Source organism: Pseudochaenichthys georgianus, chromosome 1 (assembly GCF_902827115.2).
Source record: "Pseudochaenichthys georgianus chromosome 1, fPseGeo1.2, whole genome shotgun sequence".
Classification (NCBI taxonomy): Eukaryota; Metazoa; Chordata; class Actinopteri; order Perciformes; family Channichthyidae; genus Pseudochaenichthys; species Pseudochaenichthys georgianus.
The window spans coordinates 22,952,346-22,968,377 of NC_047503.1; the positions used below are offsets into that span (position 1 = coordinate 22,952,346).

General features: G+C 37.5%; 1 protein-coding gene across 1 annotated transcript in view; it reads left to right on the plus strand.

Annotated features, from left to right (window-relative positions):
• tacr3a (tachykinin receptor 3a) overlaps window positions 1–15,547 on the plus strand; it is a 113,385-nt gene extending 97,838 nt beyond the window's left edge. Inside the window, exons 4-5 of the mRNA XM_034078755.2 lie at window positions 10,431–10,627; window positions 11,276–15,547. Coding sequence (XP_033934646.1) covers window positions 10,431–10,627; window positions 11,276–11,600 — 522 coding nt within the window. The 3' untranslated portion in view covers window positions 11,601–15,547. The remainder of the gene's footprint in view (window positions 1–10,430; window positions 10,628–11,275) is intronic.
• The last annotated feature ends 485 nt before the right edge of the window (window positions 15,548–16,032 follow it).

Sequence of the window (16,032 nt, forward strand, 5' to 3'; positions counted from 1 at the left end):
TGTAGATTGTGAACATTACTTTTCACTTTACTGCTTGTTGCACCTGGTTAGAAGCTAAACTGCATTTCGTTGTCTCAGTACCTGTAATCTGTGCAATAACAATAAAGTTTAATCTAATCTTGAGCAGGAACTAATGTAGGCTATTTACTTAGTACATATCTGACATTAACGATTAAACACGTTTGTGCATTCTTTATGAATGCAAACCGAGTCATTTCGTTTATTTGTAACGAAATAAATGTGATTTAATCCACATAATTTACTGTGTTAATTGTTTACTTAGTATTGTTTAACTTGAAGATGCCTGATGTGAACATTTGTGCATTCTTTATGAATGCAAACCGAGTCAAGCCGACTCTAATAAACGAATACTATATATTGAACGTCTATTGAATGGCCTTTGTATGTATACAGTACAGTATAGCCCAACCATTTACACCTTCCTTTTTTCCCGTCAAGAGTTTGAATTGGAGAAAGGTAATCGATGGTGCTTTTATAGCCTATTGCATAATAACTGTGATTTATATTGCTTTTCAAATGCATATGGCCACCCATTTACACGGCTCTTCCCGTAGTTAGATCACTTTACATTTCTGCGAATGAATTTTTAATCACACACGTCTCCCCATCCCGAAAATAATAAAGAAAATAAAAAGAGGAAACAATTTTCAAGTTCAGTTTTCACCGTTTTATTTAAAATAACTGACATACAGTAACAGACTCATGCTGTAGGCCTATCTGCTGCGGAAACCAGGACGAGCGATTTCGGGATCTGTTTTTCTGGGGCTCCTCAGTCTCTCGTTTACCCGGCTCCTGATCTTATGCCACTGGTCAATGTTCAGATTTGGGAACCGATTGGAAACATAGGACTCAATCTTTTGCTTCACATTGAGGGGAAGAGGCATTTTCCCATTGGTCCCAGTCCAGTTGGTTATTTTCACCATTCTCCCATAGCCTATGTTACAAATGGCGTTATGGCCATGAACATATTAGCAGCATAGATCTCAGGGCGATGCTGTCCCTTAAAAAAGCTGTCCTGGTAAAAACGTTCCTCTCATTCTGAGGAAACAGCCCTGGCGGGTTCATCAGGAGTGACCGCCGACCATGCCCCAGGGAGATCGCTTTTCTGGAGTGAAGAGAGCTGAAATATTGATATTGCAAGTTAGAAACGTAAAATGCATTTTGACAGACACTTGGGGGAAATATGCTGCATTTTGAATGTCCGATAGTCCACCATTTCCACCGGAAATATCAAACATTTAATAAAAGTGAAAAACAATGAACAAGACTTAACGTATTCATCATAATTAATTATATTTATTTCGTTTGGATGTAGGTGATCTTCTACTATATGAACATTTTGGACCCAAAATCACAACAAAAACGTAAAAACAGATTTTGAAAATGATTTTATTTTTCACAACACCAACATACACAACGAAACCATTTAAAAGCTGGAAATATATACATGGGATGTGACTATGATAATGTGAAAGTTTGATTGAGGTAGCATGGGATTTCATTCTGATAAGGCAAAAGTGTTATTATAAATATAATACAAATATATATATATATACACATTATGTACAAAAATCTGTTTTTTCTGTCTTTATCTGTGCCACGCTTCAAAGCGGTTTCTGTCAACTACGACACAGAGGGCAACATCACAGATTCCTCCTCCTCCATGTCAAAAAACAAGCTTAAAGCTTGACTCACGTTCAGAGTTCTCTTCATCATAGTTGAGTCTTCAAAACTCTAAATCTATCTAACTATATCTAAATTCTCAATGTTTGTCTGTCACTTTACTTCAATCGCAGTCTCCCGCAGCCTCTCTTCATCTCCCGCCGCCTCTCTTCATCTCCCGCCGCCTGTCTTCGTATATCTTCGTCTCTCTCCATTTCCCGCCGTCCCCCTTCGTCTCGTTTCGTATCACTCCGTTTACCTGATTACCTCACCCCCTCCCTGGTAAATACATCCTGTTGAGCAGAATCTACAGTTTCCAGTATTTTCCGTTTCGTAAAATGATAAAATACGGCGAAGATATTAAAATATGTGCTTCCATTATTCATACTTCTGAAATATATCTGTATTAACTTTATATCATCGTATGTCCGTGTTTATTGGGTATTTTTGCATGAAATAAAGACTGGCATATAGTTTCAAGCCAGTACTTTCGACAGAAATACACATAATGTAACTTTCCTACACCCAAGTCACCAGCAAAGGGAGCGGGAGTGAGAGCACTGCCTTCACCTAGCTGAATAATACAAAACAGAAGCTCAACAGGCCGGCTTAGCAAGCGGTTGCTGCTGGCCCCGCTACTGCTGGCCCCGCTACTGCTAACTAGCTAACCGAGGAAACAGAGCTAAACTGTTAACTCAAATATGCCAATAATAGCTCGGCAGTACAAAATAGCACAACAAGTGCAACTCCTGGGAGAGGGAGCGGAACCGCTGCCGTCACCAAGAAAAAAAGTTAAGCAAAATAGTAAACAAGATAGCACGGGTAATCCCGGCGTCAGCCAACGCTGCGCGCCAGGACACAGTTAGACTGAGCGATGCTACTGCTAACTAATTAACAAAGAAACACAGCTAAAGCTGGAAACTCAAATGCTAATAATAGCTTGGTACAATGCCGAGAATCAGCAGAGATACGAAATAGGACAGCAAGGCAACTCCTGGGAGAGGGAGCGGAAAATCTGCCGTCACCGAAAAAGTTAAAGCCAAGTAGTAAGCAAGACAGAAATCAGGACAGCTTGGCTGGGAGAGGGAGCGGAAACACTGCCATCACCGACCAAGCCGACACCAACCTGTCCGTCGAAGTTTTCCGCGTAGCCGGCCACAGCTCCTGGGGGACGGGTAGCCCGTAGCCCCGACTGGAATAGTCGCGAAACTGCACTCAGCCGGCTGTAAGCGGGGAAATCCTTAGATCCAACGTTCCAACGAATGTTTGTAGGTTACAAAAATGCAACCACGGTACTCTCGCGAAGCGAGAAGATGAAAAGGAACCGATCCACTAATGACGCCGGCCTATGTAGCCGTAGTCACGTGGGTCACAGGTGACTTTGTTGTTATTTGGTACTCGAACTGCGCATGCGTGCGATGGACATATCCAGTGCTAAAAGCACCGCCTCTGGCGGTCATTAGGGACGAAATAGAACTGTAGTTTCCATAGTTTCCCCACAGCAGCAGATGCACATTTATGACGTCCACTGGCGCATCATAAACACGTCGGATAGTGAAAGTGCAGTCGGATTTTCTAAAGTACCGCAGTCTCTTCTCCTAAATCCTTTTGAATTCTCCTATCCACTATCCCTTAACCCTGTGACGTTTCACTCAGAGGTCAAGGAATAGGGTAGACGTTAGGAGCTGATTTTTGGATTATCCGACCGCAACCCCCGTTTGTATTGGCCTTTCCCCGGTTGAACTGTCCCCGGAAATGTCCCCGTTTTTTAATATACGTTCACATAGCAAGGTGAAATAAAACGTTTCATGTCAGGAAACACTGCGTAAACACAGACTGTGGTCAAGCCAGCCCCCACTTCGGAAACGCACGTTGTATTGCGGTGTGCGAATATCCTATGCATTACGGTAGAGGCCTGTAAAAACTGCCTTCAAAATAAAAGCGTTTACTCGGTCAATAACAAATATACCTAAAAAACACACCAAACATATTCATATATACTGGAGCTTAAATTAAAAAATATGTACTATATAATGTGATCTATAATAATTTAAAACAAACTACATATAACTACCACATTATAACTGAGTGAATGTAAAATGTAAGTAGACATATCTGACATTTCCACTGGGTGACTAATTTCAATTGATGTTGACACCATCTCACAACACAATTTAAAATGTATGCTGTTTAAAATCTCAAATTAAATCTATTGTCTATCTATATGTTGATTATAATTTATTGGAAACTGTCCATAAACAAAGAGTCATTCGAAGTAAATGAAATACTTATTTCACTTCAGGGTGATAGCAGGACACCCCATCTAGTCAATCAAAGAAAATCAGGACATTCTGATGTAGAGTTTCAAAATAAAATACTTATGAAATCTCATATATGGGCTATCGTCCTTGTTTGTATCCAACAGTTAAAATGTTCAAATTACATTGAGCCAGAATTGTCCCCGTTTTTTCTTTAACAGTGAAGAAAATTGGATATGTTAATGATATATTGACCGCAAAACTCAAAATGTCCCCAGTTTTAATATTGAAAATCTGGTCACCTTACGCTATACAGTTTTTCCGGTTTCCAAAGACATAGGGTCTTAAAAATATATATCTAGTATAGCCAAACTAGTAATTACACTGCATCAAGATTATGTATATTAAGAAAAAGATGTTGGTTTATTTAAGATATTTTAGATATTTTAGCTATTCTAGAAATGGGGGGTTTTGGTTGGTTCTTTCTTTTTTGGTTACTGTGATCTTCTACAGTACATTGTTGGTTACTGTGAATATCTACAGTACATTATTGGTTACTGTGAATATCTACAGTCCATTGTTGGTTACTGTGATTATCTACAGTACATTGTTGGTTACTGTGATCTTCTACAGTACGTTGTTGGTTACTGTGATCTTCTACAGTACATTATTGGTTACTGAGATGTTATACAGTTGGGATGTTACGACTGATATTTTTAGATTAACTCCAGAGGTACTGTAATTTTTGGTTGGAAACTAGGTATTATACTCTAAAATAGTATACAGTAATTTACTGTGCACAAACACTGTAAATAACTGTGGATTTCACAACCATCTTTTACAGTGCAGACACATTCTTTACACATTCAAGAAGCTAGCCTCATATGAAATACCGTGTGTAGGTAATATATGTTGTATGGAGTTCACAGGCAGTCTAAATATGGACTGTTTAAACTCAACCCAAGATCCCTTAGCAAATGTTTCTCCTCCTCAAGTTTATTTACATAGCAATCATATTGAGAAACTTAACTTCATTCAAAAGGAAAGGACAGCTTTTTAAAAAAACTGTAACACATTGTGTTTTAATATGCTGCTAAAAATAGTCCCCAGCAAATACAATAGAGATAATAGAAGTCTTAATTAAATGTTCACACTGGCATTAAACACAACTACTGACTGACTGCTTTACCACTGTTTAGCAGCCTTCCAGCACCGTTTACAGGATGCCGTAAACTTCTTTGAGACATGCACTCCGAACAAGGGGTGCCAGGACTTTTGTTTAGTTTTTGGGAGGAATGCAATGATGTCTGTTTTGTCTCTGGTAGTGTGCCTGTGCTGCCTGCTTTTGAGAAGCCACGCACTATATTGGATTGTGTTCCCAGTTATCACACAGAGACAATGCAGAACCATTCATTAACTTCACTTCCTATAGTTGTTAAAGGATTCATAGAAAATAAGAGAATTTTTTTATTTAATAATGTGTGTAACTACTAGGAAAATGGTTTAATACCATTTTACAATTTGCCATAGAAGTTGTAAGATAAAGAACAGTTTATCTTTCTTTACCCTATATAGCATATATTTCAGAAATATTATCCTGCTGTATTCTAGGAATAGGAATTTATTACCATTAGCACGTAGTAAAAGTGTGTACTTTATCATGCAACAAGAAGGTAAGACTGGCCAGCACATGTGGCGCAGTCTGGACTTTGACATTATTTATCCAAAATCTTTCAAAATTATTCTTATTCCTCTCAATGTAACATATAGTAATACAATTAATACGTTTTGCAGATTCATACCAAGATCACTTTCTATCACAGACGGCTAACTTTCAACACAAGATGGTAATTGCAGTGCTTAGGCTCTAACTCATTTTTGCTATTGGGTAGGTTATCTATTTCTTTATTTCACATTGATGTGTTATGTGATTTGTGTTGTTTTTCGAGTTTGTTCTGGGACCCCCTTGAAACGAAACGATGCATCTCAAGGGTTTTATCTTGATGCAATATATTTGCATTTGATAGACTCTATACAGAGTTTTACTGTGGCACTCAACAGAAACAGCAGTATATTTTATTTTGTAAACACTGTAAACTTGATAGCTTTTTAACCCACACCTCCTACTGGTTAAAGCACGTTATTGCACGTTTAGAGTAATTGCAATGCAGGAAGATTGTGTTGCTTTTTAATGACTGTTTTAAAATGCCTTTTTCTTAATGTCTTTCATTTTTGTAAAGCACTTTTGAATGTGTTATATTTGATGAAAACATTTAAATATTAAGAGTACATACAAAATATAGTGGGAAAGTAGAAGGTTATTGATATAAATATAGAATAGAAAATATCAAGAAGATACTGTAAGTAATCTCTACAATAAAACAGTTTAGTGCCTGATAGGAGGATGTGCAAAACAGACAAACTAATAAGGCTTTATTTAAACATTAAAGAATACTTTAGGTTGAGGTCTTCTTTTAAATAAGAAAAAAGATCTACAGATAAATAATAAGCCTGACAAAGTACTTAACGTCTAATATATTGCATGGTTTGTTTTGGAACTTGACAATCAACTTTCCTGCAATGTTAACTATGTTGAAGCACTTATTTTAACCGATATTATACATATTTATTATACTCTTATAAGATGTATGTAGATAGAATAAGAAATGTGCAGAATACGACAGTTTAATGGTGAAAGTATACACACATATTTATAGATGTCTTGTAACGCACTGTTGAGGAACCTGTGACCCAAGTTTTTCATTCATTGCATAACTACACCGTAGTTGTGTATATGATATGTCAATAAACCTTAGAAAATCTTGAAATCTTGAAAGGGATGTGCAAAATAGCCATTATATACTGTTTTTAATTAACTATTAGTAGAGAATAACGAGTAATGAATATACTTTATAGAGATCTGCAAATAAATATTTAGTCTTCTCAAGCACCAACTATCAAATATCTCGCCTGATTGTTGGCACTTGACAATCACCTTCACTGAATTTTACTCAGGTGTAACTAAAGTCTGATTTAAGGGTTGTTTATATTTCACATCATTAATCCAAATCTGTAAAGTAACTAAAATAAATGTAGTGGAGTAAAAATACCAGGTTAACCTTAAAGAAAGCCCTCAAGATTATAAAAGACCCCCATCACCCCAGCCACAAACTGTTCTGTCTGCTGCCGTCTGGCAGGCGGTACCGCATCCGGACTAAAACCACCAGACTCAGGGACAGTTTCATCCCACAGGCAATAAGACTATTAAACACCTGCACTTTGAAACAACATCCATAACATTCATCTGGCTGCTACTTAGAAATTATTTATCTAATATATCATATTCCAATCACTAGTATATTGACTCTTATTGCACTATTTCACTTTTTACTATTTTTCTTTTTGTATTTACCTGCACTATTTTTTCTGTGTATCTGTTTTATTGTGTTGCACTGTTGGAGGAGCATGTGACCTAAGGGGGGGGGGGGGGGGGGGTAGGACACGTTCGATTCCTGTTTTGGATAGTGTGCCGTCGATGGGTTTCATTCCATTTCAAAGTGCTGTTTCGGCATTTTAAAGCAGTCATTAAAAAGCAACACAATCTTCCTGCATTGCAATTACTCTAAACGTGTAATAACGTGCTTCAACCAGTAGGTGGTTTGGGTTAAAAAGCTGTCAAGTTTACAGTGTTAACAAAATAAAATATACTGCTGTTTCTGGTTTAGTTTACGACGGATATATTTTGTTATTGTTTTTATAAAGCGATGGAAAAAACCCACAGCAACACAGAAAAGATGGTCTTAACATGACCCAGCGGTCTAGTAGTTAATAAAAAACAATAATATCAAAACAAATTATTACTACTAACTTTATTGTGAAATTAAAACAGAACGGTAAAATAATAGTTTCGGGTCTATTCTGAGGCCCGGGTTGCGTTCCGATAATCCAAAAATCAGCTCCTAAATTCTAACCCTATCTCCTATTCCTTGACCTCTGAGTGAAACGTCACAGGGTTAAGGGATAGTGGATAGGAGAATTAAAAAGGACTTAGGAGAAGAGACTGCGGTACTTTAGAGAATCTGAATGCACTTTCACTATCCGACGTGTTTATGATGCGCCAGCGGACGTCATGAATGTGCGTCTGCTGTTGTGGGGAAACTATGGAAACTACAGTTTTCTATACAGTGGACTACAACATGGATGTTTAATAAGAACAACGGACTCATCTAGAGACTCTGCACCGTGCTCTGATGCTGTTGCTTTGCTTTATTAACATGGACAACAGAGAAACATATTCTTCATGACCAAAGTTGGAATTGAAATAAAAAAGGAAAGTGAAACCTATGCTCGGCACCCTCTCCCTCCGGTCCACATTAATACAAATGATCCCAATACGTATGATTGTATGAACTATGAAAAGATCTTAAAATCAATACAAATGTATTTATTATAAACGTTAGTCCTTAACATCTATCACTGTGTATATCACCATTCAAACATATTTTAAAAGTCTAACCCCACACAGCTCAGTAAAGACTGTAAAATGTTGACTTTATTTGATCATTTCAGTAAAAACTAACATTCATATTTCTCTTTTTGATTATAATACTGATGAACGTTCAGAAAAAAGCACTTACCACATACGTTTTAAAATGCTTAATAAGCACCGTAACTTTCATGATATCATTTCTCAGTCATAATCGTTTGTTTCCGTGAACGGCCGACTGTTGTGTGACGCAAATGCTGCGGCTGCAATGCATTGTGGGGCAGCATTTTCTCCTCTCCTTTCAGTTAGGGAGGTCCAGTGGTTCCTAAGCTAAAGGAGCTTATAAAGGAAGTTTGAAACCTCTTTTCCTTTCATTTAGAGAATTGGAACGGCACTTATCATGGCTGCCACTGAAGAACTTCCGGGTCATTTCACTTGGTTAGGAAGGTTCCTAAGCTAAATAGACTATTGGAACGCAACCCCCGATTTCTGTAGATAAATAAAGAACTATGACAGATGTGTAATATGTAATGCAGCCAAACAATTTATTACAATGCATTCATGTGATGACTTTCAAAGAGTAAAGCAAGAACTGCTGAATAAAGCATGATTTTATCTTTAACGAAACGTTTTTTTTCATATGGAATGCAGTTGGAGGTCAACCAATCACAGAGCTTGAGGACTAATCACGGGGTTTGTCGAGCAAAGCGGAACGATAGCTGAGGATTCTGGGTAGTGTAGTGTCTTCGGCCATCCTAAACTCTGAAAAAACATTTGTTTCTCCGAATCGAAGGGGAAAAATAGAAAAGCATTGTACACAATTTAAACCAATCAATGTTGTGTACTTAACAAGGATAATCTGGTGTTTTTGAGTTGATGAGTAGTGCAGATATCACTGTAAAATCAATCGACAGTAGAGAATACTTACTTCCGGGTGTAAAATCCTCCGTTATGCAATGGAAATGGACGCTCACATTGCTCTTTTCGTCCGTTTATGAAGCTGAAGGAGACTCAGCTCTATTGGACTATCAGGGAGTGATACTGTGTTGCTGTGGTAACGGCGGGATCTTCTTCTGGTTTATTGTTGTTATAAAAATGACTATTGTTACTATTAAACAAAAAGCATTTGAAATACAGTCAGTAGCCATCGTCATTCCAATGTGGGGGGAGTGGTTTTCACCATCATTATCATCATTATATATTTTTTAAATGACTAATATTGGCCTACAATAAAGGGGACATGATCAAATAGGAATATAATTATCTTTTAAATAACGTTAACTAAAGGGAACAATCTATTTGACACAGCTGAAGCTCTGGCCTTCCTTAAAAACTAACTAATTTAATAAAAATCACAGTTGTATTACACACAATGCACTGTTTTTTGAGAACAAAAATTGGTAACTAATGCACCATAAAACATTCTGATAAAAAATTAAAATTATTAAATAAAATAAAAGAAGCCTCCCGTGAGTTACTACAAGCTATAAAGTAGATTTTAAAAATGTTTTATAGAATAAAAGCTCACTGCTGGACGTTGTAGAAATGCGTGTGTGCACCACGACAAAGGAGCCTCATTCACTTTACATTGGGGTTGTTTCCGTGGTGCAGACACGTAAATGTAGCAAAGTTCTTGACTCCTCCACTTACTGCGGTGTTAAGGAGTCGTGGTGGAGTCACGTATTCTGGTGAGACCAGGTTGGTGGCACGATATGCCATACATTTGACAAGATCAAACAAACAACAAGTACATACTCTCTTGTTTTCCATAACAATTACCAGGACCTGCCAACATTCTGCAATCCAGAAGCTACTAAAATTAGATGCTCCACATTCTTCCACCAAGGTTTTCAGTTCCAGGGAAGTGCAGTGGTTTATGATTTCCTCCACACAGTGCTGTCCCCTTCACTCTGTCTCTCTTAATGCTTCCAGGAATCCTAAACAGAGCTACCAATGACAGCTGGTGAATGTTTCTCATCCTCGTTCTCTCCTTCTTCTCGCAGGTGGTGAAGATGATGATCATTGTTGTTGTGACTTTTGCCCTCTGCTGGCTGCCCTATCACTTCTACTTCATTGTGATGGGTCTTAACAAGCGTCTGAGCAGGTGGAAGTACATCCAGCAGGTTTACCTTTCCGTGCTGTGGCTGGCAATGAGCTCCACCATGTACAACCCCATCATCTACTGCTGCCTCAACAGCAGGTGAGTAACTACCAAACTACTACTGACAGCGCTACTACATCAAACAACCACAGTGGGATTTATTTTTGTTTGTTGATAAAACACATTTTCTTCACTGAGGGTAATACAGTTAAGTTCCTCTTGAGTTATATTAAGTGCTTTATATGTAAGATCAAGGGTATTCTGGTAATCTCATTGGATGGAAAACATAGAATCTCTCTAGTGATTAAAATGCCGTATTAATGAGTTGTTGTGAAAGTTTAAAAAAGGGGTTTAAGAAATGATATTGCTCTTAAAAATGTAATTTTTTTTTTGTGTCTCAAAGAATAATTGCCTTCTGAAAAAGCTCCAAGCCAGGATCACAAGTACTGTCCCTTTACTGTGGAGTACCCTCACCATAAATACTGCACTTCCACATCACAGACTTGTATTTCATAACGAGCCAAATATTTAGACACGGGTCACTTACTACCTAAAAAGCTTCACTGGCACCTTAAATAGAATCTCTTGTCAGCTAACCTTTTGTGCAGTATTGTTTTTGAACTATATTATATACAACTGGTTGCTTATTTAATTGTATATATCTCAAAATACCCACTTCACACATTTACTCACTTTTCTGCCCAGTGTTTTTCAACCCTTTCCCTCTCCCTCTTTATGTGGCACCAGGTTTCGCGCTGGCTTCAAGCATGCATTTCGTTGGTGCCCTTTCATCAAGGTATCCAGCTACGATGAGTTGGAACTTCGCTCAACGCGGATGCACCCGACCCGCCAGAGCAGCATGTACACGCTGTCCAGAATGGATACCACTGTGGTGGTGGTTTACGACCCTGCCGAGGGAAATGGCGGCGGCTCTGGGAGGAAGCAATCCCTGTCTTCCAAGAAGCGAAGCTACATCACAGCACGCCACACGGAGATCACTGCAAGCAACGGGGGCAGTTTGCCAACGCAAAATGGAGGGGCTCCAAGTGCTCAACCTGAAGAGTTCTCTTGAAGTGTATTCCCACAAACACACACACAAATGCATGTAAGAAATGTACACACATCATGCTCCACACATTTTACATTCAGACGGTGTAGAGATTTTCGCTTAATTCGCATTGCTTGATTAGACTTAGAAGCATTGTATCAAAGCGGCTCCTTTAACCGCATGGATAAAGAGAGTATTTAATACTGCACCTCGATGGATAATATTGATGTTTAAGCTTCTCTTGAGCATAGATGGATCGTTGAGCGGGTCAGCTTTAAATGAATGTTATAAGCAGTTTTTATTTAACAGTTACACAGCTCAATCAAGTCTCCATAAAGTGTTTTGCTACTTATTCTGCAGTAATTGGTGTCAGCCGATATCAAGGGTGAACCTGAAATATTTTGTATTATATGCTATTAGATTTGTTCCTACATAATGCCAAACAGACTTTGTCTATAATCCTGTTCTGTTGCCTAAGCCAACTGGGTTGTGTTTTGATTTGTTTTGTTTGTCAGCAGGACTACTAGTTAAAATAGAGCAGATTTCCATACAAAAGCAGATAACAAGTATAATCTAATGTTTATATCCTGTTTGGAGAGGAGGGTTGATGTGGAAATGGGGCCTGTTTCACCAAATCTCACAAAGGATTAGACGCATTCACACCGCAGTACTTTTCCCACAAAGGTCCATGAGAACTTAGTTCATGAGAACTCTTTAGTACAGATCGCGTTCACACCGAGTAAATCGCCAGAACGCCGACACCTCCTCATCTCCACCGCTCCCATGTTTTCTTTTGTGTTGCCATAAGTTAGTCTCTCTGCGTTTGTGCGCTGGGCTAATGCTAATGCTAATAATGCTAATGCAAGGTTAATAAAATGGCGGGTTCACAAAACTTTTTGGGAGTTTTACTGGGGGTGGTTTGCATTCCGCCCAGCCAATCAGACATAGGAACCTTTTTCTCCCACGAAAGTCCCTGCTCTCTAGCAGGGATGGAAAAGGTGGTGAACAAGGTTCTGATGAACTAATTATAGTTCCGGCTCTTTTTGGTGTGAACGCAACATTTCGGAACTATATCGGAACTCAAGTGGGAAAAGTGTGAACGCGCCTATTGTCCTTTGCAAATTCCAGATAAATGTGTTTTAGGGGCTTTCAATCCTCATACAGGGTGTTTGTTGTGATTAATGAGACGTCTTCAAATCTGCAGGAGAGGAAATAATCTAATTTTGCAAATTGCGGTTTGGTGACAAAGGCCTCTTCTCTCATCACCTCTGCATTAAAGCTAGGGTTGGGAATTAGTTTCAAAAGCATGTTTTGTTCTATCAGTCAAATTTACATCCCGACATCAATCCATCAATCACATGCTCTGACAAAAAATTAAATAATTTATGAGCAGGCCCATCAAATAATTTGATTAGACCTCTACTTTAACTTTATTGTATCTGAGGGGAAATGTATCTTGCAACCAGGAATACAGAGATATGCACACAGCTTCACAAAACTTGATAAAATAAATGGATTCAAGGATACATGAATACATGCTCTGCACTCATCTACCCAATCTCTCATGAACTCAAACTCCAGAGGTGGTCTTCATGAATTGTATCTTTAGATGGAGGCATGAAGGGATATTTTTCCAACTTATTTTTGCTGTTTTTTCTCCAAAATTGCCTACTCTAGCTTTAATTTAATACTGTAATGATCTGTTTCATTGCAACACATTGAGTTAATTCTGCTCTGATTGAAATTAGCATAGTTACACAGTCAGTGCACTGCTGTTTCGTAATGTTCTCTGCCCGGTTTAAATGATTGTTAGAGAATCAATCAGTTCTGCTTGGAGCTTCACTGCTAGGACTGTAAAACCATCACGTAATAGAGATAATCTGAAAATATGCCATGGTGATTGTAATTATGTAAGTATGTCAAAGTTTTCATGTAACTACACTCTCAACGTTATGTGATGCAAAGGATGCACTCTGCATTCATGTCCCCCTGAAGCCATAAATGAGCAGTGGCTTTGAGTCTGACTCTGAAAGCATTGAAATTGTGCTTGGCTTCCAGTTATGTAACGGTTGTAAATAACATGTTTCTTGTAACTAGCAACAAGCCAGAGGCAAAATCCAGTTTGCAGCATTTCAATAAAAACAGTCTGTTGCTAAATTAGCAGATTGAAAGCCTACCAACCAACTACAGACCAGCGGTTCAATGTCTCTCATATTGACATTTGCAACCAAGGGAATGAGAACATAAAGGAAGCTGCACAGTGAAGTGCAACCTTCATGTGAATGTTCCATAATGTTCTTTTAAATGCCTCCGCACAATGTGTAATGAGAAAGCCTTTTGTTATTGTTGGTGTTGCCTCTTTTTTCAACTCCCTGCTTGTGTGCACATCAATTGTTGAATCTGCACCGAGCAATCACTAGCCTGTGCCATGTTTGGTTTACAATATAAGTGGAACCATACTGTGACAGGTTTATATAAACCATACTGTAGAAGCACACACATGTTTTTATTATTTGTTTAAGTTTAGTAGTTGCAGTGAAATCTAAATTTGGAGTTGTGTCATTTGTATTTTAAAGTTGTTAATAATGTTAAAAAATAGCAAAAGGGTTCCAGACATTGATTTTGGAAAATGAAAGCTTACATCTTCTAGATTGAAAAATACATTTCGAGACACATTATAAAAGTCCTTAATTATTCTAACCAACAGTTATGAATGTTAGAAGACATCTTGAAAGTATTTACTCAAGAATGTGAAAAAAAAAACAAGTTGTGCATTTCAGTGCGATGTATTTTTATGCTGTCGTCTAATAATTATATTTAAGTTGAAATTTGAATATTTGTATGTGGTAATCAATATAATGTTTTGGTTCTTTGTATAAATATGTATTTTGTATGAATATACAGTACAATCTGTGCCTATTGATGTGAAGAAGTAAGTAACCATACTGTTTGTGGTGTTGTTAAAGGATCATTTGTTAATTCCGACCTGAGCCTACATTTTTGTTTGTTAGCACCACAAAAACCATTCTGACGTTGTGATAACTTCACGACATTCACTTGTTCAACTTACATAACTACTACTGTCACTGCTTTTATTATTGTTTGTCCTTTAAACTAATTATTCTTACATTATTATTGCTGGCAAATGAAATTTATTTCAGTAATTTGAGACGTCTGAAAGGTGATTCATTGCTCTGCATTGGTGAGTGATGATGTATTTGTTTATTTGTAGCTTCATTGCATCTCTCTTCTTTATAGTAACAATAGTGTTATTAAGTGACATGATTATGAATACATGTAGCTGTTAGTAGTCCAATTCAATCAATGAAAGGATTATTTGAAAACTGAGCAAAATAGTTGTGTCTGTTGTCTGAAACAATGCAGTTTACTGTAGTAATCCGCAACTTTTAAATATCTCAATTTCTTATATTTCTCAATTTTGTTCCATGCAGCAACAAATATTCAACCCTTAGGGAGCAACCTGCTTTTATGAAGGACAATGTTTTCTTGCAGTTACCTCTACCACATCCCATAATTACCTGTTCATGTAAGCTTTAAGATTTTGTTATAATGAGATATTTATCCTGTAATGGCAATGTCCTTCCATACTGTATCTAGTCTACCCCTTTCCAGATTGTTGAACATTTACATATATTACCTGAAAACAGGAAATTCTTATATTGAAAACCCACATCCATACAAAAACTAATCTTCTATTAGCAACACGTGTTGATATGAGAATTAAAGGAGAAAGTAAATTATGAATTTCCACTACAGCCTTTGAGATTCAAAACCCAACAAAATATGTAAGTATGTATAATCTTAAACATAAATCAATATATATAGACACAGTCACTGTAAAGCGCACATTGAACTGCGGCTATTCTGTTATTTGTAGTCCCTTTAACCACAACACAAAAACGTGTGCTCTATTTTAGGAGTGCAGTCACGCCATTTAAATGCAGTGCAATGTCAACTCATCAACATAATTGAGATCAACTCAAATGTTGCGGATTATAACATTAAATTGACTTTATTAAATTCTTAATGTGTTGTTGTCTCTGTCTTGCTTTACAATATGGATTAATAAACTATTCTTACTGCTACACAGAGTAAAAACGTGTTCATGCAGAGGGGGTTTGGTTCCAGTCTGTCATGTGTTGCTTGTATCATAAAAGTAGGCAGTCTGTTACGATCTGAAGTTTTACATTTAAACCAAACATGTAAACAGCTTCCGTGACAACCAGTTCATGGCATATGATATGCTAAAGGTTATACATGGTTAGGATCAATCCTTTAAAAATACATCAAGACAAAATCGTAACATCTCTTCACTGCACAGTGAGTACCTTTGACTCAATGGGTGGACAAGTGAGGAAAAACATAAACATTTAACAAGAAGCAGTTTAACTATACACAAAGTGGGGAAATGGCAGCTGTATTCCTTATTCTGCTA